The following is a 24730-nucleotide window of genomic DNA, read 5'->3' as shown; positions in this document are numbered from 1 at the left end:
GGGTCAATAGCTTACAATTCTGAGACAGAATCAAATACTACAGAAAAGAACCATGGGAACAAAGCTGAGGGGCAGTAAGAAGCCCCCTTTCCAGGGTCCAGTGACAGGCTTGGCCCCAAGCAGCAGAAACTGGAAAGCACCTGGGAAATATGACGAAGTTGACCAAAGAATCAATAAACACTTACAGCTTGGACAGCAGTATTTGCATTATGTCTGTAAGCACGGCGCCCTGACAGTGAAACTGGATCATCTACTGAACCTACACTGCAGATCAGTTTCTTTCTGTGTCTGCGTGGAGACGGTCAACTACACAAGGGAAAGAAAAGGTGGCACAGACAGGCACAGAGCTTCAGGAAAGTAGCCAAGGAGAAACAGCCCGTGTAGGCAATTTGAAAAACATCTTCTGGCCATCTGAAAAGTAAAGATCTCTTCAAACTAACTGAGAAAAAGCAAAATGTAGCCACAGATACATGACAAGTAGAAACGATCGATGGGGAATTGTCTTGACATTCCTCCCCCTAGCGAAGAAGAACTCAACAGCTGGAGGCAAAGGGTGGCCCTGCAGTGCTGTGAACAGGGAGGCCAGTTCCGTCTGGGCAGGGAAAATGGGCCAGCACGTCACTGTGGAGCAGCCAGATAAAAAACGTCGGGCCTGTGTTGGGAACGGACAAATTCCTCTCTGTGATGCCTGTGTGGGCCCACGGGGATTCATTGTTTGGAGAAAATGCTCCCCATGAGGCAGTAAAAGAGGAACTGAGACCCATGGACAAGTCGCCAGGGAGTCTGCTGGCTTCTCTCTCAGCGGTGAGCGTGGAGGGCGGGCAGGTCTGCAGGTAGGGTCCCGGGCTCGACTCGCCTCCTTGTGCCAGAACAGCTACAAACAAGGTGCCCCGGCCAATGAGATGGATGTAAAAACCCTACACTTCAGGGCAGGAAAAATAAGACTTGTTTGCTGTGCAGACCACAAGTGTAGGTACCTATGGCCTCCTTGCAAGAAGGAAAATTAAATTACATCTGTGCTAAGAAAATGAGCCAGCTGCTGATCAGGGTCTCTGGTCACCCAGATCATGGGTGACATTAAGTGCAGAGCTGTGCTGGTGATGAAAGAAGTAAAACAGGGAAACATCAGGAGGCTCTGGGAAGGATGTGAACTTGAAAGTGAACATAATCGCATCCTCACCTGTAAGAGAACTGACTCCATCTGGAAGACATCAGAAAACCAAGGAGCCTGGTTCTCTGCTTGGGGATATCAGGCAAGCATTGCTCAAACCTTCAAACATCTTCTTAAATCAACATTACCTGGACTGCCAGGCCCGGGGAGAGAGCGTGTGGGACAGGCCCTTTCCCCAGGCTCAGAGGAGTCGTGCAGGATAGCAGGGGCCCCTGAACCCCCAAAGCACTGACCACCAGTGCCATCTCCTTCCCCCTCCTTAAATTCCCCAAGTTTCTGTGAGTAACACGATGCTTTATTTTAGGCAGAAAATGCTTGCAAGAGCTCCTCAGTTTTCAAGTTTCTAACAGTGTGGCCTTGAACAAATCAGACGTTTCTCTGGATCTCACCAGCCTCATCTGAAAACGGACAGACTAGGAGGTCCCCACCCCCTAGAGCTGTTGTGAAGTGTGAAAGAGCCTGGCACACAACGCAGGCTCAATATGTGTTTCAGAAATATCCCGGGGGGTGGGTACAGTTCAGCGGTAGAGCGCGTGCTTACGTGCACGAGGTCCTGGGTTCAAGCCCCAGCACCTCTGTTAAAGTAAATAAATAAATAAATAAGAAACATGCTCGCCACTTGTGACTGGCAAGACTCTACCTTCATTGCAAGCTCAGGGGGTGCCAACACAGCCTTGGGTTCCTCACCCCGCAAAGCAGAGATAGCTGTCATTACACTGTCGCTGTGGCCAGTGTTGACTTATCTGTGCTCTTTGCAACAGGGAGCCTCCTTTTCTCAAAACTCCCTGACCTACGCTAACCAGCTCTTGGTTTTGCAGGGATTTTGATGGAGCTCAGAGCAAACGGGGCTCTGGGAGGCTGACCACGGGCTGGTTTGTCTCCTAGAGGGAGGTGATCCCGCTACAGGGTGGTCTGGTCTCTTTAAGAAAGAAAAAAGTTACATAGACAAAAAAAAAAAAAAAAAAAAAAACCAGCAACACAAACCAACCAAAAATGCCAGGAATGCAAGCTTTGCCAACCAAATAAATAAATAAGATGTGAGGTACTTTATAATAACTGGACACGATGCATTTCTCAAGCCTGCATAACTAAAAAACTCTACTTTTCCATCAACCACACAAAGTCCCCGACCCCCACCCCTAATCTTGGTGGCCTTCTTGCCCAGAGGTGGCCCTGACAACCTCCGCCACCCAGAGTAGCTGACTGATGCCTGCATCGGTAAGCGACAGCCAGGCCCTGGAGATGCTCCGACACTGAGAGTTACCTGGCTCGCTTTGTTTGCTGCTGGAGCACAGAATGGAGCTTCAGGGCCGTGAGATCTCAGCGAGGCAGGTGAAAAATTTCTCTTTAACTTCAATCTTATTTGGCTCTCAAGTAAGAGGTTGGGGGAGGTGCACAAGGCAGCTGCAGCCCCTACAACACATATCAAGGGCCCCTGGAAATTCTGCAGCCACCAGGGTCATTTTTTGGTTGTTATGACGGGTCAGCACTGTGATGGGCACACGGCAGCAGACCTAATTCTCACCTCAGCCCTGCGACATACGACGATTATTGCACTCATTTTACAGGTGCAGGAGCTGGAGCACAGAGAGATTAAGTAATTTGTCCAAAGGCACACAGCGAGAAGTGGCAGAACTGAGATTCAAAGCCACCAGGGTCCCTGCTCTGCAGCCCTGGGCTCATGGTCACTACTGGCAGATGGTCTGGGGTGGGGGAATCCTGGCAGCTCTGCCCCCTCTTCCTTGTCTGCGCTGATGAAGATACAAAGACTGGCCAAAGGCGCTGGGAGAGGGGCAGAGCTCCTTCCTGTCTCTGAGGACAGAACAGGTCCCCGAGGGGCAGACGGGGGTGGGGGCGGGGGGTGCTGATCCTCTCAGTCTTGTAAAAGAGCCAGAACAAGCACCTCTTCTCCGGGCATTATGCTCACCTCACCAAGAAGGCAGAGTGAGGATGGAGAGAGAAAATTAAGCGGCTGTGGAATGTGTTTGCTTTGGCACCCAGCCTCCACCCCTCCTCAGCAACTCCACACCAGGAGGGAACTCCATGGACATTCAGTGGCTTTGTTTGTTTTAACCCATTTAAGATCTGAGAACCTGGCTATCCTGTACTACAGTCAGCATGATATATCCAACTTTGCACTTGCAAGGAAAATTCAATTCCCGCGTTATTTCCAAGCCTATGTTAATTTGGTACTTAAAGCTGTCAAACTCCGGTGAGGTCTCAATCTAGAATAAAAGTGAATAAAGGTTCTTGATCATGTCCTAGCCACTTTTAGGTGGAGGGGGTGCAGAATCCCGGTTTAATTATTTAAGCCAGATCAGTTCCCAAACTAGTTGTCTCCACACATAAGCAACTAAACAACCCGAAGAATCATTCTGACAAATATTTAAGTCACAGCTGTGGACACAAAGCCACACTGTGAGGAGTTAAACTTTAAACACATCCTATATGGTCTGACGGGCAGAGCAAATCCCCACTCAGCCAGTATCTTTTCCCACCAAGAAAAGCAGGCGGCCCGGGGCCAAGGCTTCCTCCATCCCTGCACCTGCAAGTCGAAGTCTCAACTGAAGTTTCTCTGCTAAGCTTTGCAGAGGTGCCTTGCAGTGTTACTCAAGGCAGTGTGCACTGAGAAGGCAGAAACAAGGCTATATTTCACTTGAGCTGCTGGCTCACTCGATATTCTTAGGGAAGTAACTGACCTTCTCTGTGCCTCTGTTTCCCTTTCTGGGGTATGGGTATAATATTCAAGTATATCCTACTAAACAGCCAGAAAATAATCAACTCACACTTGGCTATTATATTCTATATATATTTTCAAGTTTCTCTCTTTATTTTCCCCAAGATAGCACCAGAAATCAAATCTCGTTACAATGAATGGCAGAAGGCTGCCCAACTCAATCGGTTGAAATTTTCTTGTGTTGAAGGTTGCTGACAAAAATTTAATCAGTGGCTTGGAAACCTTTTTTGCAAAAGAGGCACTGTAAAAGCACTTACTATAATGGGTGATGACTGTAGCATTAGGCCTCACTGTCCCCATTTTACAGATGGGAAAGCCAAGAAAAGTTATTTGCTTGGGGTTTATTTTTATCAATAACCAACAGAACAGCACCATATATGTAAAGTCTCTAATATTTACTATTACATTACTACCCCCAAAAAAACCCTTCTGCTGCTTACTGTGATCTAAACCATGTATTGTTAGGGGCCCTTTTCCCTCCCAGCACACCAAATCCATCGCAGGTTCTTGGACTGACAAATCTGCACGATACTTCCCAGACGACCAAATCTGTCTCTTCCCCGTAAACACACATATAAACAAGCCCTACTTAAGGGAAGGATCTATTCGTTGAGATGAGCCTTTCACTTCTTTAAATGGTTTGACTCAGTTGTGACTGACAGAATTTATGCCGGCTGCTCTGAACCCCTAAACCCAACATCACTGCATCATCATTTCAGAACTGTAGCTCTAAGCGCCTGAAATGTCTCCACGGTTCATCTCAGCATCCCTGTGACAACAAGCAGGCTTAGTCTTCCTGCACCTCCCAGTGAGCAGCCCTAGGCTTGAACACTGGGAGGTCTAAGAGGGGAGGATGGGGTCTCTATTAACATTTCTGAAGGATCTCCAAATGACAAAATGTCAGTCTGGCTTGTGTTGAAAGTTGAAGCAGATTAAGAAAGGGTTAAAATAAGCAACTAATTATGGCGGAGGCAGAGAAGTGTTAACCATGGGAGCAGCAGCTAAACTTATGGATAATCGGATACAACAGAGCAGCATGTTACTGCAATTCATTATTTTCCGGAAAGCATCGCCTTCTCCCTGCATCCTTCTATATACCTTTACCTCCAAAAATCACTAACCTCTAAGCATACCTCGAAGTTCCCTATCCTAAAGGAAAGCATCTTTTCTTCTCCAATCGCACTGATTCCAAGAATTTGGGAGAGCTTAAGTCCATTAAACTGCTTAGCACCAAAAGCCGTGTCCGAGACAAAATGAAATTTCTTTCTTATCCCCTTCTTCCTCAAATCCTTCAAACCCAAGAGTTGGATAACACAATGACCAAAGACCTAAAGTCACGTTTGGTGCTGGAATCTCTTCCCTCGTCTAACAGATCTTTGGTACCAGGGGACAAATTTACAGCAGATTAGAAAGATGGATAAAGTGAGGAATCTGCCTGTTCAGACTCGGGATGTTTCCCGGAGTTAAGATGGTCATTTCAGCTTGCCTCCCAGCTCCTCGTCCTCAACCCAGAAAACAGGAGCTAGACAGCAGAGACATGTGACAGGGGAGCACGGGAAGGCAAGATATTGAAAATGTGCTTGAAGGCCAGCCAGTTAGACACGTTTGGGCTCTCACTACCCAGGGCCCTCCAACCAGTTCCAATTCTGGGGGACGCGAGGTCAGTGGGTGATGTCCTAGGTGGCAGTGTCCACCCACCTAACGTTAAGGAATCGGGCCAGAGGGTTCTGGCTCATTTGGAAAAATAAAAAAGCAGGAATGAGGGTACTAGACATTCTGTAAGCTTTTTCTCACTACTCACAAAAACACAGCTGTGAAAATAAATACCACCCCCCAAACGCGGGTCTCAGGCCACCAACAGCCCTCCTCCTCAGCCTCTGTACCTCTCCAGCTGCCACCGGCATCGCCCCGCTCGCTGGGGCAGAAGCTCAGGCAGACGCGCACCTCCTGGAAAGGAAGGGCGAAGGAGGAGAAGTGGAGGCGACCCCGGCCTCTGGCCAAGAGCTGGGGTGGGGGCTCGGCAGTCACCACTCACCCGGGGAGGGGAAAAGCTCCAGATCCACTTTTTCCGTCTTGATGATTGTGAGAGTCGGTTTGAGATCGACGGCCGCCTTCATGGTGCGAGGAGTGGGGGACAGACAGGACTAGAGCAAGTTTGCTGTTATTCTTGTTGCTTTTCTTTTTAACGGGGATCAGTAACAGGGGAAAGGGGACGGGGGGAATCGGACCTTCTTCCCTAAAATCTCAAATTCCCGCTGACTTTCCCCCGCGCCCAGAAGGTGAGCGCCCGGAACTCTCTCCCGGGTAGTTGGCACTTTGCGGGAAAGTGCGCGCGCCCCGGTCCCCGCCTCGCCTGCGCCTGGCCGGCTCCCTCCTGGTCCTCGCCCGGCTCCCTCCTCTCCGCGGGCAGCCGCCTGCGCTCGCCCTCGCCCTCGCTCTCCCGAGCGCTCTCCCTCCCTCGCCCGCCCGCTCTCCCCTCCTCTTTGGGGCGTTCCTCGCGGCGCCGAGCCGGGGCCCTGGGTCTGCGCGCCGGGCCCCCCCTCCCCCCAGGATCTCCGCCGGGGGGGGGGGCGGGGCGGGGGCGGGGGGGCGCGGGGCGGGCGCGGCCGGGGGCGGAGCCCGGGGCCCGCGGCCAATCGTCGGCGGCGGCCCAAACCGAAAGGAAGACCGGGCGGAGCTCCGCGCCCGCCGCGCCCCGCGCCCCCGGGGCCCGGCCGCCGGCCGCTGCGCGCAGAGCCGGCGGGCCGCGGAGCCCACCGCCCCGGCGGGAAGGGCCCGGAGCGGGCGAGCGGGCGGGCGGGCTGGGGTGCCCCGGCTGCCTCGACCCTTCGGGGAAGTCCGTCCGATTCTCCACGCATTCTTGACGACTTGGTCACCCGCTCCCGCCCCCTCCCAGGAGCGGCATAGTTTTCCCAGTGCGTGTACATCTTTCATTCACAAAGACTGACACACAGGACGTGAGGCATGCGGCGGAGGGGCGTGCGTGCGAGCCGGCACAGGGGGCTCCGAGCCAGTGTCCTCAACAGCTCTGCGAATATTGGAGTCGGGCCGGTTAGTGAGTCAGGAATCGGGACCGTATCGCCGGAGGAGCCTTCAGTTTTTCAGAGCCCACCCCCTCCCCACCCGTGGAGTCGTTAAGAAATCAGTTAAGAGATGACGGGGGCGGCACTCAAGAGCAGCCCTTCATAAGGATCAAGCCCAAGGCAGCCTCCTGGAGACCCCGAAACAAAGACCCGGCGTCTTACTGGAAGAGCCAAGAACAGGGCCCCCGAACTAGAATCCAGTCACGGGCATCCTTGGGCTTCCTACGGCAGTGGACGGGTGCGAGGCAGAACTGTTTTTCTCCTCCTCTATGTCACCGTTGACCAAATTTTTGTCTTTCGTTTCAGACTCTCCTCTGCTAGATAAAACTGACAAGCTACCTAACACCAGCATCAAAAACGTGCCGTCAAGGCTCTGTGGTTTTGAATTTCTGGAGCGCACCATTTGCAGACGCCATTGTGCATGACAGACGCTCGATACACAGCCCCTTTTCCCATTTGGAAAGTCCAGACAGTTTGGATACTGCTGCACGATCCTGCATAATTAGTGATTTGCCACTGGTTCGGTGCTTATCGTAAATGGAGGTCGTTGGCCTAATTAACAAAACAACATGTAGACACAGAGGTGCAAATGTAGACACATCCATGTACAGCTGGAGCCAGGCTCTGATATCTATCTTCGATTAACTAGAAGATTAAGCAGCAATCTTTCTGCACAACCTCAGAGAAAGCTATTTTCAATACTGATTTCTAAGCATAGGTTGAACTCCCACCACTTGCCCGTAACTGTAATCTCTGCCTCTGATAAGTATTAACACACCCGTTTACCTTCATCTAATCCCAGTTTTGCCCCCTTGAAGTATCAGTAACTTGCAGGTTTCCCACAACAAAGGAGGGAAGGAGCCAGGAATAGGAGAGAAATGCCAGGCTGCTGGTTCAAACCCCAGATTATGCCCCTCCTCCAGCGACCAGAGGAAAGTAACTTGAATAGGATCATCCTAATTTTTGAAGGATTGTGGTAATTCGGCTGTGTTTCCAAAAGAAAGCACTGCTGGCCCTCAGACAACAAGAACAGACCCGTCTGATCCTGAGGAAAGCTGAGGGGGTGAATTGTGCATTTACGCATCCAAGTGAGCAGCGAAGAAAAGACCCTTGAGCCAATCCTGCCTTACCCGCTGTGAATACATCAGAACTGTGCAAATGGAGTTGCTCTGGGGAATTTTATTATATTGATTTTGTGTCAATTTCAGTGCTGGTGTTTTTTTAATCCAGGTGTGAGGACTCTTGTTTCAAACGTAGCTTCCTCAGAGCAAGTCCTGTCTCTCTCCTCCAGTCTGTTCTTTAGCTTTCTTCCCCGGGCTAGCCTAAACACAGTTGCTAAAACCCACAAAAGTTAGACACTAAAAGAGTCCGCCACGATTAGCCCGTAAACACTGTCCATTCCAGCAATGAGGAATGTATTCCTTCAATTCTTCAAAGATGACAGTTCAAGTTGTCAATCATCCTTTCTAACCCAGACCTGAAGCACAGAAGCTGGAAATGTTTGAATGTGCAAATCAAGAAATGGGGTTTGGGAGATGGCCAGGGGCCACCACAGACCTCCAGGGAAGTTAGTGCTACAGGAGGCCAATTGCGAATACTGATGTTATCAGAAGTTATGCATCTGACCTCAGATCTGGGGAAAATTTCACTTTGGACAAGGAGCACTACTGTGGATGAGTTAAATTATTTCGACATATTTGAGATATGAATAATCCAATCAGGCCCTCAATGATCACACTTGATTAATCTGATCAATTTTGATAAATGAAATTTTTTATTCTCTTTGGGACCCAAGTAGGTTTTTCTAAACGTTCTTATGGACTTCAGATGCTATCTTTCTTACCGCATCCTAAAAAACAGGGCCTACCCCAGTGCCTGGCACATTGCAGATACTCAATAAACACGCGTTGAATAATGAACTACCAACTTCCTGGTCTCTAGGGGCCTTTACTTTGCGACCAAGTCTTTCTAATTCAAAGGTTAAGTGAGTTTGATACCCAATGGCTTCTGAAAATGAGCTTAAAAATATCAGCAACTCTGCCTCCAGGTCTGCCCTTTGTCTGCAATAAGCTTTACTTCCCAGCAGCCCACGTCCACCCAGTTTCACTTGTGTGTCAGTTCCCCCCCCCAGCAAAACAAGATCAGCTGAACTTTGCCTTCCATCCACTTGGGCAAGTTGTTTCAAGACTACATATGATTTTTGAGGCACTCAAGAAAAATCAACCAGGGAACTACTTTGCTTTTGCCTGTAACGCAGCAGTCTGCTCCTCCTGCACTTGGGAGAAAACAGAATTGTATTTTCAAACGTTCCCAAGACTGAGGGCATTACATCCAGCAAGTGCTGAAATGCCTTAAACTAGAAACATCACGTCAAAGGTGTTTTAAAAAAAAAAGACTGCAGGAGTTGAGGACGGGGGTGTGGAGTTAGACGTTCATGACATCAAGAAAACAGTCACAATTTTACAAGAATTCCCTCAAAAACATGGAGTATGTAAAAAACATAAACTCTCTCTGTTACACTCCTCCCTCAACTCCACCCCAACCTCAATAAAAAAGAAATAGAAAAATACACCAATTTCAAATAATTCTGGAAAACAGGCGTTCCCTCTTCAGAGCCTGCTGGAATAAGTTATTTGCCTACTTCCTGAATCTTGAACGTCAACAAAATGCAGAATCTCTGTGTTTTGCGCTAAAATGCGCTTTATTAGAGGTAGGTGCAAAAACATTCAGACCACTAACGGCTCCTCCAGAGCAAGTTTATGACTCACAGATGTTGATTTACTGGTTTAAATGTAAGATTGGAAAAAAAAAAAAAGTCCTCCATTAGCAACCTGCCCGCGTTGAGTCTGTGGTTGTCTTTCTCTGAGAAAAAGGCAGCAGCCCCCGTCACACGCAGAAGCAGGCTTCTGCAGCTCGGCGCTGAAGCGAGTGGTTGCTGAGCGATACGTTGAGTCACTGAAACGCCCGGTGAGGGAAGAGAGATGCCCGGGGCTCCGATAGCTACCATTACGGAGCTGCAGTAAAATGGAAAATTGGAGAAAATGAAAAGAACTCTCTTAATTAAACTCTGATGCCAAAAGGCCTTAGGGTCAGCTCAGGAACCCAAGTCGGGTGGTGGGGAGGGGGCCTCGGAGCGGTGCTGTCGCTGGCTGCACGCTGGCTCTGTGACCTCACCAAAGCCACTTAACCTTTTTGTGTCACAACCTCATCTCTGTTTCAGGGAATAAAATCACCCCTGGCTCTCCCAGCCGTGCAATACAGACTCATTAACTATTGTTCAGAAGGTACAATAAACAATGAGCGATAAGTTAGCAGGGAAGCTGGGAGGGGGTGGGGGGGCCTGGGGGCCAGTTGGCCCTGAGAAATCTCCCCATGATAAAACCAAGATGAGAGGGAGTGGTGTGGACTCTGGAATAAGACTCAGATTCAAATTCCAGCTGTACCAACCGAGCAGCTGAGCGACTACATGTCAGTCACTTAAACAATCCTAGGGCCTCAGTGCCTCCCTGTTTAAAGCAGGGTGGTTTGGAGGATGAAATGAGATAAGGCGTGCGTATCATTAGCACGGTGTCTAGGTCAGAAAAAAGAGCTCAATTAAAGTTAAGTCATTGTTGCCGTCCCTGAGATCCAGCGGAAGGTAGGAGATAGGAGAAATCACATAGAAGTCTTCTCCGCAGAGCAGCCTGGACCCTCTATTTACCGGAACTGTCTCCATGGAGAGATAAGGAGACTGATCATGCCTAATTTAAAAATCTCCTGATTGGGTGACCTGCCCAGTTTCGGCCCCACTTGAGAAATTCCAGTACTGCCTGATCAGGAGAGAAAACCACAGACCTGTATTCGTTTTAAGAGTCACAGAAAAGCTGTAGTTCAAATTCAGGAGGAAGATCGCGTTGGTGGTACCTCTTTGGAGACAAACACCTTAGGTCTTGGCTTCGTCACATGTTAGAGTTGGGTGGGGTCTCTTAGAGATAGTCAAGTCCAGCCCTCCTTTTTTCAGAGGGAAAAAATGACTCTGAATGAGTAAGTCATTCTGCTGAAAGCCACACAACCCTAAAAAGGCAGCGTCAGTCCTATAGACCCGCGGCAGTCCCGGAGAGCTGACCACAGCTCTCTCCGGCGTCTCCTTTGGGTGTACAGATACCACACTGCAAGGGAAGTCATTGCCATCCAGCTCCATCTGTTCCCAGACACTCTTGAAAAATGCAGCAGGAGACAGGGTACACGGGAACAGACAGATGATCAGACACCATTTCTAGAGATTAACAATCTCCCCTGCACTGAATGTATTGTCTTTGAGCGAGTACAGGATAACCAGGCGAGCACTCCCTGTGGGAGACAGCTTGGCGTGGGCTGTCAGGAGAGAAAGGGTCTGGGTTGGCTCTATTGCCGTCTGCAGTTTCTTTAGACTGTAATTATGAACCATTCAGCTGCATCTGCAGCCCCAACAATGCGGGATGGATGGGCCTAATCCACGGGCCAAGCGACATTTTAAATCCACCAGCTTAGACATCACGTATTCCTCCAGCAGCAGGGCAGGCTCTGCTCACACAGAAAGAGGTGAGGAGCTGCCGGTCCAGCTGCAGGGTCCCGAGGCTTCCTCCACACCAATGTGACCTCACTTCCTGGAGGTGAACCAAACACCTTCCAGGGATTTTTCTCCCTCCTGGTCTTGGATTGTGCAGAATGCAGGCTACCCTGTGAACCTCTGGGGGTCACGTAATGTGGATTCCAATTTAAGTTGTCCTAAATTGACCTCTTGAGGAGGCAGAGGGATGATGGCATTAGCACAAATGGTGGAAGAACCAATGTTCTTTACTAACATGGCAGAAGCAGAGAACCCAGCTCCTAGCAGGGAACTCCAGACCCTGGGAGACCAGGATCCTGGCCCTCTCCCCGCGCTGCAGGTGGTTTCAGCTGGTGGAGGGCTAAGGCCTTCCTCTGATCTTACCCTGCTTTTTCTCTTCGGTTACAAAGACAACACCAGACTTCAAAACAGATGTTCTCTGCAGTTGTGGTCTGAATCCTAAATGAAGATAATTTTATTGTGGAATCTTCCTCCTTCTTTCCCCCTTTCATTTTGAAATGCCAAATTGATTGTCCCAAAGGACTAGCATTTCCCACCGTAGAGATGAAGGCGCAGAGATGGAGTGGAGAACGTCTCCATCTTGGTCTCAATGCTGGAAGTTAGGCAGAGAAGTCAGATCGCACTAGAAGGAGACACAGCTCTAAGAGGGACAGGGAAGGTGGTACAGTAGGAGGCAGTAGCGGGGAACTTTTCTGAGAACAGTGGAAGGATGGAGGAGCGGGACTCTACCAGGAGGTAGAGTCACAGCGATTCTGTGTCCTTGTCCTTCTGGGACTTAAATCTCCAAGATTCCAAAATGAAATGGTCATGTATGCAGTAACTCCCCAGAGGCGATGTCATTGACCTGCATGGCCGACAATCAACGAACAACAGTAAAACAATAGGAGATCCTCAAGTTAGAAGAATTGCAAAGCATTCAGAGCTGAATGGAGGTGAAAGGACTCAAGAGGTGGTCACAGGAGACATAAGGGAAGGTCCAGGTGAACATCTATACCACACACAGAGGGGATTTCTCAGTCTATCCCTGACAGGGACATTTCCTGTAGGCAAAGATTTCTCCTCCCCAATCCCATAAGGTGCCCCTCTTTGCCCAGGAGCACCAGCGCACCCCAAGTGAATGTCTGAATGTCACATCTACTCCTACGCTCCCTAAAGGCAGCCACTAGTTTCTGTCCTCTCCAGTGCTCAGCTCAAGACAGTAGGAGTTCAATAAACTATGCTGATTATTTAATCAATGAACAGATAACTCCCCAACATTCCAAATACGGATCTTGAACTCAAATATCAGTCTTTTTTTTTTTAATTTTTGGATCTAATGTGAGACTCAGAGTTGCCCAAAGCTTAAGACAAAAGAGTTAACCATGTGACTTTCCCAACTGAAAAGGTCTTTTTATCAAGTGTTACTCGGCCCTTCTCACCACCTGCCTCCCATGCCCTTAAGGAAAATGTTGTTTAAGGTCACCACATTCATTTGATTTTTCATCTGAGTATACATGGGTTGTAGAGTTGGTGAAAAATGGCATTTGGCTTACCGCAAAGCATGGAGGTTTATTGTCTGTCATCAGTGCGAACTTTTAGACAGCTTACTGCTCCTGTTGTTGGCAGCAGTGTGCAAGAATTTCTGAACTTTAAGTTGAATCTCTCATTTCACTGATTATCACGAAGGTAAGGAATACAATCGTTAGATCCGTTATTCGAAAGGTAAGAGAATACATGAAATGGTCCCAATTTTCTCCATCTTTGTGAGGAAGAATAGTTAGACACTTTACAGGGAATCCAGTTCCTGTTGCAAATCCCGTCCACCTTCTCAAATTTACAGTAACTTGTCAGGTCCCCAGAAACAATGCATTTTTTAATATTGTTTGGCCGTGCTGCAGACACCCCTCCTAGTGAGGAAGGGGCTGGGAGTGGGGAGGGCAGGGAAGGTCAGCTGAGCCACTGGCACCTCGCAGGTGACACCAAGACACATAAAGAAGGCCTACAGCTCTTGCTGGCTGGACGGCGGCAGACGGCTACTCTCTGTACTTAATTGCTTATATCCACTAATGGATAATAGAAATGTTGCAACGGAAAAACAGGCTTTTTTTAAACCATAGATTTTAAGCCATAGAAACCAGGGAAATAATGGGTTTGGTTAGGATCCACCATTGCAGCTAAACTGCGATGAGGGTCAGGAACACACTCTGTTGGACATCACTTCCTCCAGAACTAGTTCGGCAAAATCGGCCCAAGAGAAGGTGGAATGTGTCACACTGAGAACGTCGTACTGGCCAGGAAATACAACATTCTCTGAAGCCGTCATCCACAAATGTCTCACTCAGGCATCTATTCCTACCTTAACTTCAGCATCCTTCACCACACAACATTTTACAGCATAATGAATTTATACAATTCCTCCCTTTGCCAGTCGCTTTGGACTAGAGGGAGTGGAATGCAGAGCACTTTCTAAGTCCCCTGCTGTTTCAAATCTCTTTTTGTCTGTGTGCTGTCCCCCTAAAATGTGCACAGAATCTGACTTTCACAAATGTGCAGGAAAATAAATGTGTGACAACTCCAGAGCGTTCAGCGTAATGATTCCAATTTAGCAGATACTGAGCACCAGACTTGCCATGCTCGAAGGTTGACAGTTTGAGAAACAGCCTCAAGAAGGGATATGTCAACTTCTCCGGGACTACAGCTCACATTTAACTCTCTGTTCTTCAGGGCCAAAGACACGAAGCCCTCTTTCATTTACGAGAAGCCAGCTGGGCTGACTCCGCGCGCTGCATCACCCCTGGCAAAGGAGGCGGATGGCCCTGGCGATGACGCGTGAGGTGGAACAGACCCCAGCTCACATCTCATCTATCTGGATTGGCTCCCGTACAATGAAAACCTTTCTTCCTGCGCGTCGGTGAAGAGGAGAGAAGCAAATCCAACACGTGTGACGTGCGAGAAGGCGCCATTTAATCAGTCAGGCCGGGAAGAACTTTCAAGTGTCCAGGGCTCGAAATGACAGGTAATGATAGGTAACATGGGGAAGGAGGAAAGTGGAAGACATAGAAGTTCTTTCTTAATGGAAATGCATTTCATCAGATTGATCGGAAACATGTGTTTTCCCCAGACGGGGAGACCATCTTGAAAGACTTCATCACACAAAGGCCTTGGGTGGAAGCCCCACCAGGGACCTGCTGGGGCGGGGAGGGGGGCGGCCCAGCTGGACGGGGAGCTGGCAGCAGACTGTGGGAGGAAAGTGCAGACGGCAGTCGGTTCTCTCGTGGCAGGTCCCCAGGAGAAATCCCTTTCCAGGAATTAAAAATTCTAAATAATAGTCAGAATTTTAAAGAAATCGGAAAGATTATAGACTTTTCTTTCAGGGGATTCCACAGCATCGAAAGAGACCAGATGGCTGGCCGCAGCCATTCCAGCTCAGGGAAGGGCCCGGCATCCACGTACGTATATACCCCTCATTTCTCATGAGCTAATATTTTCTCTCTCGGAGAGTATTTCTTTTTAATTGAATGGAACTGAACTGAGGCGTGGAGGTAAGGAGACAATTCCAAATAAACGCTCCTGCTTCCCAGTAACCCACACAAAGAGCTACAGGTTTTTGCCAAATCAACTCTCAGGCTTTGGTTTCCCACTACAAGGAATGCACTGAAACTCTAACATACTGGAGAGGAGGCCGTGTGGTAGGCTGGGCGAGGGGACAAGCCCTGGCAGCAGGTAGACAAGACTCTGAGTCAGCCTGGCCACTTTCCAGCTGTCAGTCCCTTGGCCTCAGAAAGCCTCAGTTTCCCCATCTGTAGAATGGGGCTAACCACAGTGCCTCGTCCACAGAATTGATCCGACGGTGGAATGACCGTGGGCCAAGCCCTCTGCGCTGAGTCTGACACAGAGCGAGCACTCAGCACCACGCCGCTGCTACTACTAATTTAAAACATCAGACTCTTCACTTTGGGTTTGGTGAACATAAAGTGTTCACGGAAGTTAATCCAAGCTGTGGTATAGAGTGTTCTCACAAAGAGATTAGGACATGGTGGGCCCATTAACATCATGACATAATCATAAAGATCATTTTAAGTCTGAGTGCAAATTACACCGATCTGGACAGCAGCCTCCTTGGATGAAAGGAGGCTGATTCCCATTACACAGACGTGAAACATTGTCGTGGAAGTTCTAAATATGGTCACAGCCACGTCCCACACTAGCTACGCAGAGAGGAATGTTCATCCTCTGGGACTCCTTCCCATCCTGGGTTCTCCCCACTCTGGGTTGTAGGTTTGATACTCAATCAATGATTTCCTACCAGCTGAGCAAAAGAAGATCTCAAGCAAATGGCATCACTGTGTGGCTTTTGAGTTGGCCACTAACATAGCAGAATCTTACACCGTCTCCAGCACATACCCTGGATCTTGCTGCTTAAGGCGTTCCCTGGACATCCCACTTTAGACAGGACCCCAATGCATTCACTTCATGCAAGTCTTTTCCTGTGTTATCCCCCCTACAGTTTCCCTGGCCATCTCTTTTTCTGACAACCAGAAGTTTTCCAACAACTTAACTTGTGCTGTCAACCTGAACCTCTAACCATCTCTGAAGGTGCCGTCCACATGCGTTTGAGTTACAGGACCCATGAGGCATCCCCTCCGAGCTTGGATTTGCCTCCTGGAATTCAGACCAAGTGTTTCACTTGCTTGCGTCAACTCGGCGTGCTGACCAGTTGAACCCTGAGGAAGGTATCCCACGGTGCCCCTCCCGCCGCCAGTCAGCAACACAGATTTTGCTATTTCGGGGTATCCGCTACCTAATTTGTATTCTGGCACTACCAGTTGCCTGGCATCTGGCCACGAAGGCTGGCAGCGGGGAACACACAGAGCCTCCTCACTAGCTGCCTGCTCCATTTGGCAAGATTAATGCCAGATCATCGGGAAAGTGGACTTAATTGGATTTCAGACAGTGTTTAGTTAAGTCACCCCACCTCAGCTCCAAGTTGATTAAAGTGTAGCTTTGCCCTTTCCGACAACCATAGCAAATAAATGATGGGGAAGTGCACTGAAATGCACATGGCTGGGTCCTCTCGCGCTGGCTCGCTCTCTCTCTTTTTTTTTCCTGGTGACTTTGAGGAGGTTTGGGCACGGATCCTGCATTCACAATACAGTTCTTGTTCTTCTTTTCTCTGCAGAGCAGCCTTGAATAGCTCTGTCTAAAATTATAAGCAGGGGCAGCCCTAGGCTCCAAGAGATCAGAGCCCTCATGCTGGGCCTGAACAAAGACGCTGCTTTTTCCCAACAATTAGCCCTGCAGAAAAGGACATCTATCTCCCTCTATTAAAACCACCACGTGCCTTCAAGTCAGCCCATTGTAAGGCTAATTAAATAACACGCCTCTCTCCCATGCAGGTCTCCTGATTAACGTTCCCCTGTCCGGGGCCCCTGCAAAGCGCCTGAGAGATAGACAAGCTAATGTTCCACTCCTGCGTTCCCCCCGTCACCAACGGGCGGCCTTTGAAAAGTCACCTTGTCGGTACCGTCGGGCTGGTTCTTGCTCCGTATTCATTCATGGCCCAGACTTGAGTCATCTCCAGCTTAAAGGAATCGACAAAGGTTATATCATTTTAAAAATTAAATGATTTGGGAAGGCTAACTTTCTGTCGCCACAGGAAATCTTCGATGGGAATCCACCCACATCACAATCTGAAAGTGATGCTGCGACCCCAGGAGAGGAGCGTTTCTGAGGGACTCTCCAGGGAAGTCGAGGAGCCTGGGGGAGACGCAGCCAAGATGGTGCGGGCTGCCCTCCCTCAAGACCTGCGTGAAGCGGAAGCACAAACTTCTCAGAAAGGTACTATATGGGAAAGCAGAGATACCAGAGAACATTTCAACCCATTTTTTTTCCCAACATGATGCAGAGATAACAAATGCCTTGAAAGAGTCTTGATGGCAGATGGAATCCAAGCATAGCCAAATAACCCATCTATCTGCCCTGTTTTACCCTCTTCCCCCAGAGGGTGCCTGCTTTCCAACAGTCTGGACTTGCTGGAATCCTTTGAATAAGCCTTAGTGCCTCATCACTTTGTGCACTTTTATAGGACCTGCCCTTTCTGGGAACCCTGGTTCACCTGTCCCACTCATCCGTCAGGAAACAGCAACAAACATCACGCCCACCCCCATGAGGGCTTCCTGGATCTTCTGGATAAAACTGAGCACTTCCTCCTTTGCACCCTCACAACAAGCTGCCTTCACGTCAGCACATGCTGGCTTCTGACTGGACACTTACTGCCTTGCTTCAGATCATCTCAGCCCTTCCATGGCAGGAACCATATTCTATTCAAATTTTAATTTCCAGCTTACAACGTGGTCACAGAGTAAATGCTTAATAAATGTTGAAAGAACAGCTAAGAGAATCAGTGAATGAAATAATGAATAAATGGAGAATGAATAAAAAAAATTTGATATTAAAAGTGACCTGAGATGGTAACATCAGGCCTGCTTCCAGCTTCACTGCACACGGCCCTGTGCGCTTGGAAAAGGGCATTATTATTTTAAGACATGCTTCTCTCCATCTGAAATCGTCCAATCCTGTATACATGCATGCACCTATGCACGCCTTTCAGATACAAAAATCTTACACTAATAAAATGGAAGGAGACCAGGCCAGCCATTTTTGAAGGCTCTTCAATAGTTCTAGAGCTTAACTCTTCACACCAGCTTCAGTTTTTGAGGCCTGTAGCTCATTTAATCATTGGCCCATACAATCCTTCCAAGTGTTTAAAAGAACTCACCAACCTCCCTAGGTGTCCTGCACAGACGAGTGGATGACTACATTATAAAGTCATCTGACATACAATTTAAATTTCCCATGAAATACTCATGGGCCTCAAAATTAGCAGTTAAAAAAAAATTAAAGCACTTGGCAAAACAGATTCTGAACTCTGCCAAACCCCCAAACATTAAAAAAAAAAAAAAACAGCCAAAGTCATTGAATGATTCCCATCCCTTAGCCACAAAGCCTGGTAGCCAAAGTCATTATCCTCGGTGGTTCTTGTATAAGTTCACGTCCACACAGGACGACATTCGGGTCAGTTCTTCCTTTGTTATTTTACCATCACAATCCCAACTTCTAGAAGGACGTGTCTTGCTAACGTTTGAGGGTGCCTTTTATGTAGAGAGAGAGCAAGGTTTGATAAAGACACAGAGGAGGATTCCAAGATCTTGCAGCCGTAAGTAATCATATCAGAAAAAGAATGCATAACCTCCAGCCTAAGACGAAGGGAGGAAATACTGCCAGTCGTTTGGCAGTCACTTTGTTCTGGCAAACCTCCCACTTGCGAAAGTGGAATGCCCACTTTATAATGATCATAATGGATTGAAAGCTGTAAAATTAGATTCTGGCTGGCAATAACCTCTTTATTACTTGCCTTTACCACAGAATGCCTCAATTCTCAGACCTGGCCTTAAGGAAGACTCATGCAAGACCTCTAAGATCTGTGGAAAGTGAGATCATAAATGAAGATGAACAGATCTGTTTTTATATAGCCCTTTCTCCTGAAGGTACCACGTGGCGTGAAGCCACTGAGCCTTGAGCATGTAAAAATCACACCGGTTAATTTATCAGGGGCAGGTCAAATGAATGACGTGGCAGAAAATAAACTGTTCACAACAGAGATAAATAGAAAACATGCTGGAAAGAGAAGAATGGAAATGAATGTAGATTGGAACGCGTAGTATTAACCACATAGAAATAGCAGATACACGCAATCAGTGCTCTTCGATCAAAGAGTAGGAACGTACGAGAAGCAACGTGCTTGGTAACGATGAGTACTGTCTTGAGGATAGTGGTGCATGGGCAAACGCAATATTATCAGCTTCTTAGAAAATGGCGCACATCGTATGTATAGAAATAGCTGCCTTCTAAATCCATTTGCGGTTTTGAGCAATATCGAAAAGCATAATACAGACAACTCAAGGCCGACAAGTAGCCTCTCACCAGGAGCGGGAAGGGCTTGGACCTGACTGTAAGGAGCAGTCGTCAGTACCTTCCAGTTAGCAGATCATTTGAGCAGCGGCTTCAGGGTAAGCTGGCCACGTAACTCTACAAATGGGATCCCTTCGAAGAGCAATTAGGAGATCTGGGGTCACTTTGAATCCTTTTTGTGCCAAACCTCGGAACAGAATGTGAGCAAGCATGCTTCCTTTCCTCTGATTGACAGAACAGAAATGTTTTACCTCGTAGAGCCTGGAAGGTCACCTCCATCAAGATCATCTGACATCATCTCTGAGAAATGTCCGGGAGGAGGACAAGCCCCTCCAGCCCTCACACGCCGCATCTGGCCAGGGCACAGAGACCCTCCAAGCAGGCGTGACTCCGGTCCAAGTCAGCTGGACCAAACACTGAAGACACACGTTTGCACAACGGTTGCAGATTATTCCTATGTCCCAAAGCATGCTCACCTACCACTCAGAGATGTGCAAATGCGGTTTTCTCCTGCCAAGCCTCTTGTCATCATTGGTCAGGTTTTTTATTAGACCTTTTATCACTTATGTATCACAAACCATCTGTGTCATTATTTTCCCACCAAGAAAGTGTGTCTGGGGGAAAGGAGGGGAGGCGTGGTGTGGCAGAGAGAAGAGAATTAATGCATTCGTTCCTACACAGCTCCACCCAAAAGAGGAATAAGTGAAGCTGTCACTGGGAGGTGAGTGCAGGAGGACCCCAACAGATGTATCTGCCTGAGCTCAAGGATGAACCCGAGGAGGAATGAAATCAGGATTAAGGGAGAGGGGAGGAAGGCGGCAGCTCCCGTCCCAGGGGAGCCAAGGGGCGAGGGAAACTGACATGAAGTAGACTCTTGCGCTCAGAGCCTCAACCTCTGCCTCCCACGTCCCTGCAGCTGCAGCAGGAAAATGCGGGGAAACAGAAGTAAGAGCAGCTGGTCACTGAACACATATTTCTAATAGCATTTTCCCCCCATTTATATATGCATGTTGGGATGTTATAATAACAGGTTCCAGTGGAGACTCCAAGACAAGTAGGACTTGGCATTTTAGATATACAGACAGTGCATTCTGGGAAATGTGCCATTGCTGTAAAGTCACGGACCCCAGATTCTTCACCGAAGTTCAAGTGAGCATCTCAAAGAAGAGAGAGAGAGCAGGGATGGCGGAGAGGACGTGGAGGGCTGATTTCAGGTATGCTGTGTATTGACATCTCCAGCGTGAGAGGCATTTCCGCTTCTCTTGGAGTCAAAGTGGTTATTCCTTCAAGATACCCAAATTGAACACGTTAATGTTTTTAGAAGTCTTGTGTGTGGTTAAACTCTGTCAATTCGGGATGTTTTCCCAGACAACTGTTTGTGACCTTTTCTGAAACTGATCAAAGATAAGACAAAAAGGATGAAAAGGAAATAATATTAATGCCTTGGCAAACACACTTGTGTTGAGATTTACAGAATTAATTCATAAAATGATGATGCATTATTCCTTAAAAAGTCTGTTGAATTTTTTTCTTCTTGAAATTAAAATACACTGATGTAACTTTAAAATAAAATGTTTGTCTTGGTTTAATTGTAATACAGGCAGTAAGGGGAAGGTGTTTGGAGATGAGGAAATTGATAAGCTGTTCAGCACAACTAGGTTTTCAGATTTTGCATTCTTCACAAACTGCACACATAATGGCTGCTTTCTGTTGCCTCTTTCTGCTTACTGTCATTTCACACAGTTGCTTGAGGCCCAGCACGGTGTTTAATAGTAGGCTACAGAGTCAGGCTGATCTGAGCTGAAATTTGGGGTCTATAACTTACTACTGGTGTAACTTCTGGCAAGTTTCTTCAGCTATGTAAAGCTCAGCTTCCTCATCTATGACATGGGGCTAATAATAGCTCACAGGATGCTTTGGTAAGATTCAAATAAGATAATAAATGTAAAATATTTGACAGTATCTGGCTCAAAAGAAATAACAAATGGCAATTTGGGGGTATTTTTCAGGCTAAAAAAAAAATCACATTCCAAAGTAGACTTAGAACTCAGATATTCTCAACCCACTAAGTTCACTGTAAATAAAAAAAATACTCATTTATCATAGTGAGCAATGTTAAAGAACCACTTGGTACAAATTATTATTTATGCCGTAGATTAAGAAGACAGTTCATAAATGTAGGTGGTTTGTATTTTAAAATATCTGTTTATGAGATGCCAAGACAGTGAGAAAAAAAAAAAAGTCTTCCAGCAAACAGTGCTGGGACAATTAGGTATACATACGCAAAAAGGAAAAATGGACCCCTTTTCATACTATACACACAAATTAACTCAAAGTGATCCTAGATCTGAATCTAAAAGCTAACAGAATAAAACCCTTACAAGAAAGTAGAAGAGTAAATCTTCATAACCTTGGCTTAAGCAATGATTTCTTAGATATGACACCAAGATCACAGACAACACCACCACAAAACAAAAAAATGGATAAATTAGGCTAATCATAACTAAAAACTTTGGTGCTGCAAAATATAACATCAAGAAAGTACAAAGACAACTCATATTAGTGGAGAAAATATTTGCAAATCATATATATATATATATATATATATATATCTGATAAAGAACTTAGGTCCAGACTATATAAAGAACTCCTAGAATTTAATAAGAAAAAGACAATCCAATTTAAAAATGGGCAAAGATTTGGACAGACATTTCTCCAAAGATATACCGATGGCCAATAAGTGTATGTAAAAATGCTCAAGATCCTTTATCATTAAGGAAACAAACGCAAATCAAAGCTACAATGAGATACTCCTTCCCATCCGCAATGAGAGCTTTCAAAAAGACAGACAATAATAAGCAGAGGTGAGGCTACGTAGTTATTGGAGCACACATACATCGCTGGTGGGAATGTAAAATGGTGCAACCAGTTTGCAAAACAGTTGGTCAGCTCCACAAACAGTGAAACACATAGTTTCCATATGACCCAGCAATTCCACCTCTAGGTACAAGCCCAAGAGAAATGGAAACATGTTCACACAAAAACTTACACGTGCAAGTTCATAGCAGGATTATTTATAGCAGCTACAAAATGAAAACAACTCAAAGGTCCATCAAATGGTGGATAAATAAGTCATGGCATGTCCATAGAATAGAATAGTATTCAGCAACTAAAAAAAAAAATGAAGTACTGATACATGCTACGTGCATGGACCTTGAAAATAGTCAAAGATGTCAGTCGCAAAAGCTTGCATGTTATATGGCTCCTTTTATAGGAGGAGTCCAGAATGGGCACGTTTACAAAGACAAAATTAGACCAGTGGCTACTGGGGCGTGGGGGCGGGAGGGATGAGGTAGAGTGGGACCGACTGCTGATGACTGTGAGATTTCTTTCAGGAGGGACAAAAATATTCTAGAATTAAATTGTGGTGATGATTGTGCAATACTGTAAATATATTTAAAAACCTTAAATTGTACACTTTAAATGAGTTAAATGGTATAGTGTATGGATTATATCTCAATAAATCTTATTTCAATAAAGTTGTTTTCAAAAAAAAAAAAAAGGAATTCTGCTTTTCCAGAGGTGAAACAAGACAAATGAAAGAGAGAAAGAATTTCCAATCATCCAGCAAAGTCTGCCCAGTGGAGTCTGTGAACATCATCCCAAGACCATGTGCTTACCCGAAGTTCAGTGGGAAAACATCTCACATTTCCGTGACCTTCTTTTCTAAACTTCCTAAGTGGCTTAAAGAGCGGCTGCCCGGGAAACTCCAAATGGAACCTAAAAATATTATCTCCAGGCTTTATAAACAGCAGCAACACTAATGAAGTGAGCAGCGATGGACCAGGGAATGGAACGTTTCACTCAGGTTGTGGGGCACGAGCTGGGGGTAAACTCATCTCTGGAGGCAGAAACTCAGGGCTGGGGGAGGTGGAAACCAGCACGGGGGAAAGCAAGAAAGACAAACAAGAACCAGGATACATAAAGCAGAGCAAGAGGGGCCACTATTCTAAACATCAGTGAAACAGCCCCTTTGCAAATCAAATGCTCGGTCCTCGTTCTGCTGACCAAGTTTGGACAAAGGGATGATCTTCAAGGCGAACTCCCCCCACCTTCACTTTCACACAACTTGGAAAGAGGCCATAGGGAACCCCGGCTGCGTCGGTCTCCCCTTACGGGGAATCTGCAGCAGAAATATTGTCCTTGTCATCCCCGCTCCCCTGGGGCTCACTCGACTGCCCTGAGTCGCTACGTCTGCCTCAGCTCCCCATCACGGTCATGCTGGTGCTCCTTCAGGACAAGTGTGCCACCCTACATCTCACGCTCCATAAATTTGCTGATTAATGAGGGACAGAACAAAAGGGCTCTAACCGAGGTCACCAAGACCCTAAGCCAAAAACCTTGAATTATCTCTGGTCCAACTGAGGACCAAGCCACCAGCCACCCACCACTAGCTGTGATGACTTTGGGCGACCAGGACACAGATGCTGATCACATCCTCTGCTCCATGGCAAGTACTGGGCTAGGTGAAGGGGACACAGAGCAAATGGGGAAACGTCCCTTGGTCTTAGCAGGAGAGGAGCCAGAACACAAAGAGCCTTCTGGAACAATCTTTGGATCTTGTTTTGAAGGAAAGGTTTTGGGGGTTTTGCTGTTTTTTTAATTTAGCGACTTAATTGATTTTAAAATCCTGGGTAGTTTTCACAGTCAGACTGAGAGATGAGTTTCATAGCCCTGGGCTATTGAACAGGGTGCCTTGGAGAGTTCCGGCGCCCTGCCAGGTGCTGAGACACGGTCCTGCCCTCAAGGTGCGCGCTGACTAACAGGGAAGACGCAAATCAGTGACTGCAACGCAGTGCGATAACCTCTGCAACACAGGTGCGCACTGACACCGACACCGACACCGACACCGACACGGGGGCCTGGACCAAGGAACTGGCAATAGTGATAGAGAAGACGGGATGAATTCAGGAGATACTTAGAAGATAAAGCTGCAGACTTGTGAGCATCTAAATATGAGGACATAGGGGACTTCTGCTACTTTTATCTCCCAAGAATTTCTCCCCTTCTTCCAGTACAGGACCCCTCCCACCTCCTTTCTGCTAAAGCAAAGAGCTACAGAGAGGAGGAGAAGGAAGGGGAGGGGGAGGGGCAGTGAAGGAGGGGGAGGGGAGAAGAAAAGAAGGAATTGATAAGATTAT

General features: G+C 47.3%; 1 protein-coding gene across 3 annotated transcripts in view; it reads right to left on the bottom strand.

The window, feature by feature from the left end:
- Window positions 1–24730, bottom strand: part of ETS1 (ETS proto-oncogene 1, transcription factor) — a 118973-nt gene that overhangs the window by 55333 nt on the left and 38910 nt on the right. The window contains exon 1 of one of the 3 annotated variants that reach the window (XM_072953743.1): window positions 5944–6390. The exons of the other annotated variants lie outside the window; for them this stretch is intronic. Within the exon in view, the coding sequence (XP_072809844.1) occupies window positions 5944–6025 (82 nt within the window). The 5' untranslated portion in view covers window positions 6026–6390. Of the gene's footprint in view, window positions 1–5943; window positions 6391–24730 lie in introns of those variants that run through there. 3 annotated transcript variants of the gene reach the window in all.

Source organism: Vicugna pacos, chromosome 33 (genome assembly GCF_048564905.1).
Source record: "Vicugna pacos chromosome 33, VicPac4, whole genome shotgun sequence".
Classification (NCBI taxonomy): Eukaryota; Metazoa; Chordata; class Mammalia; order Artiodactyla; family Camelidae; genus Vicugna; species Vicugna pacos.
This window is presented reverse-complemented; position numbering and strand designations above follow the sequence as displayed.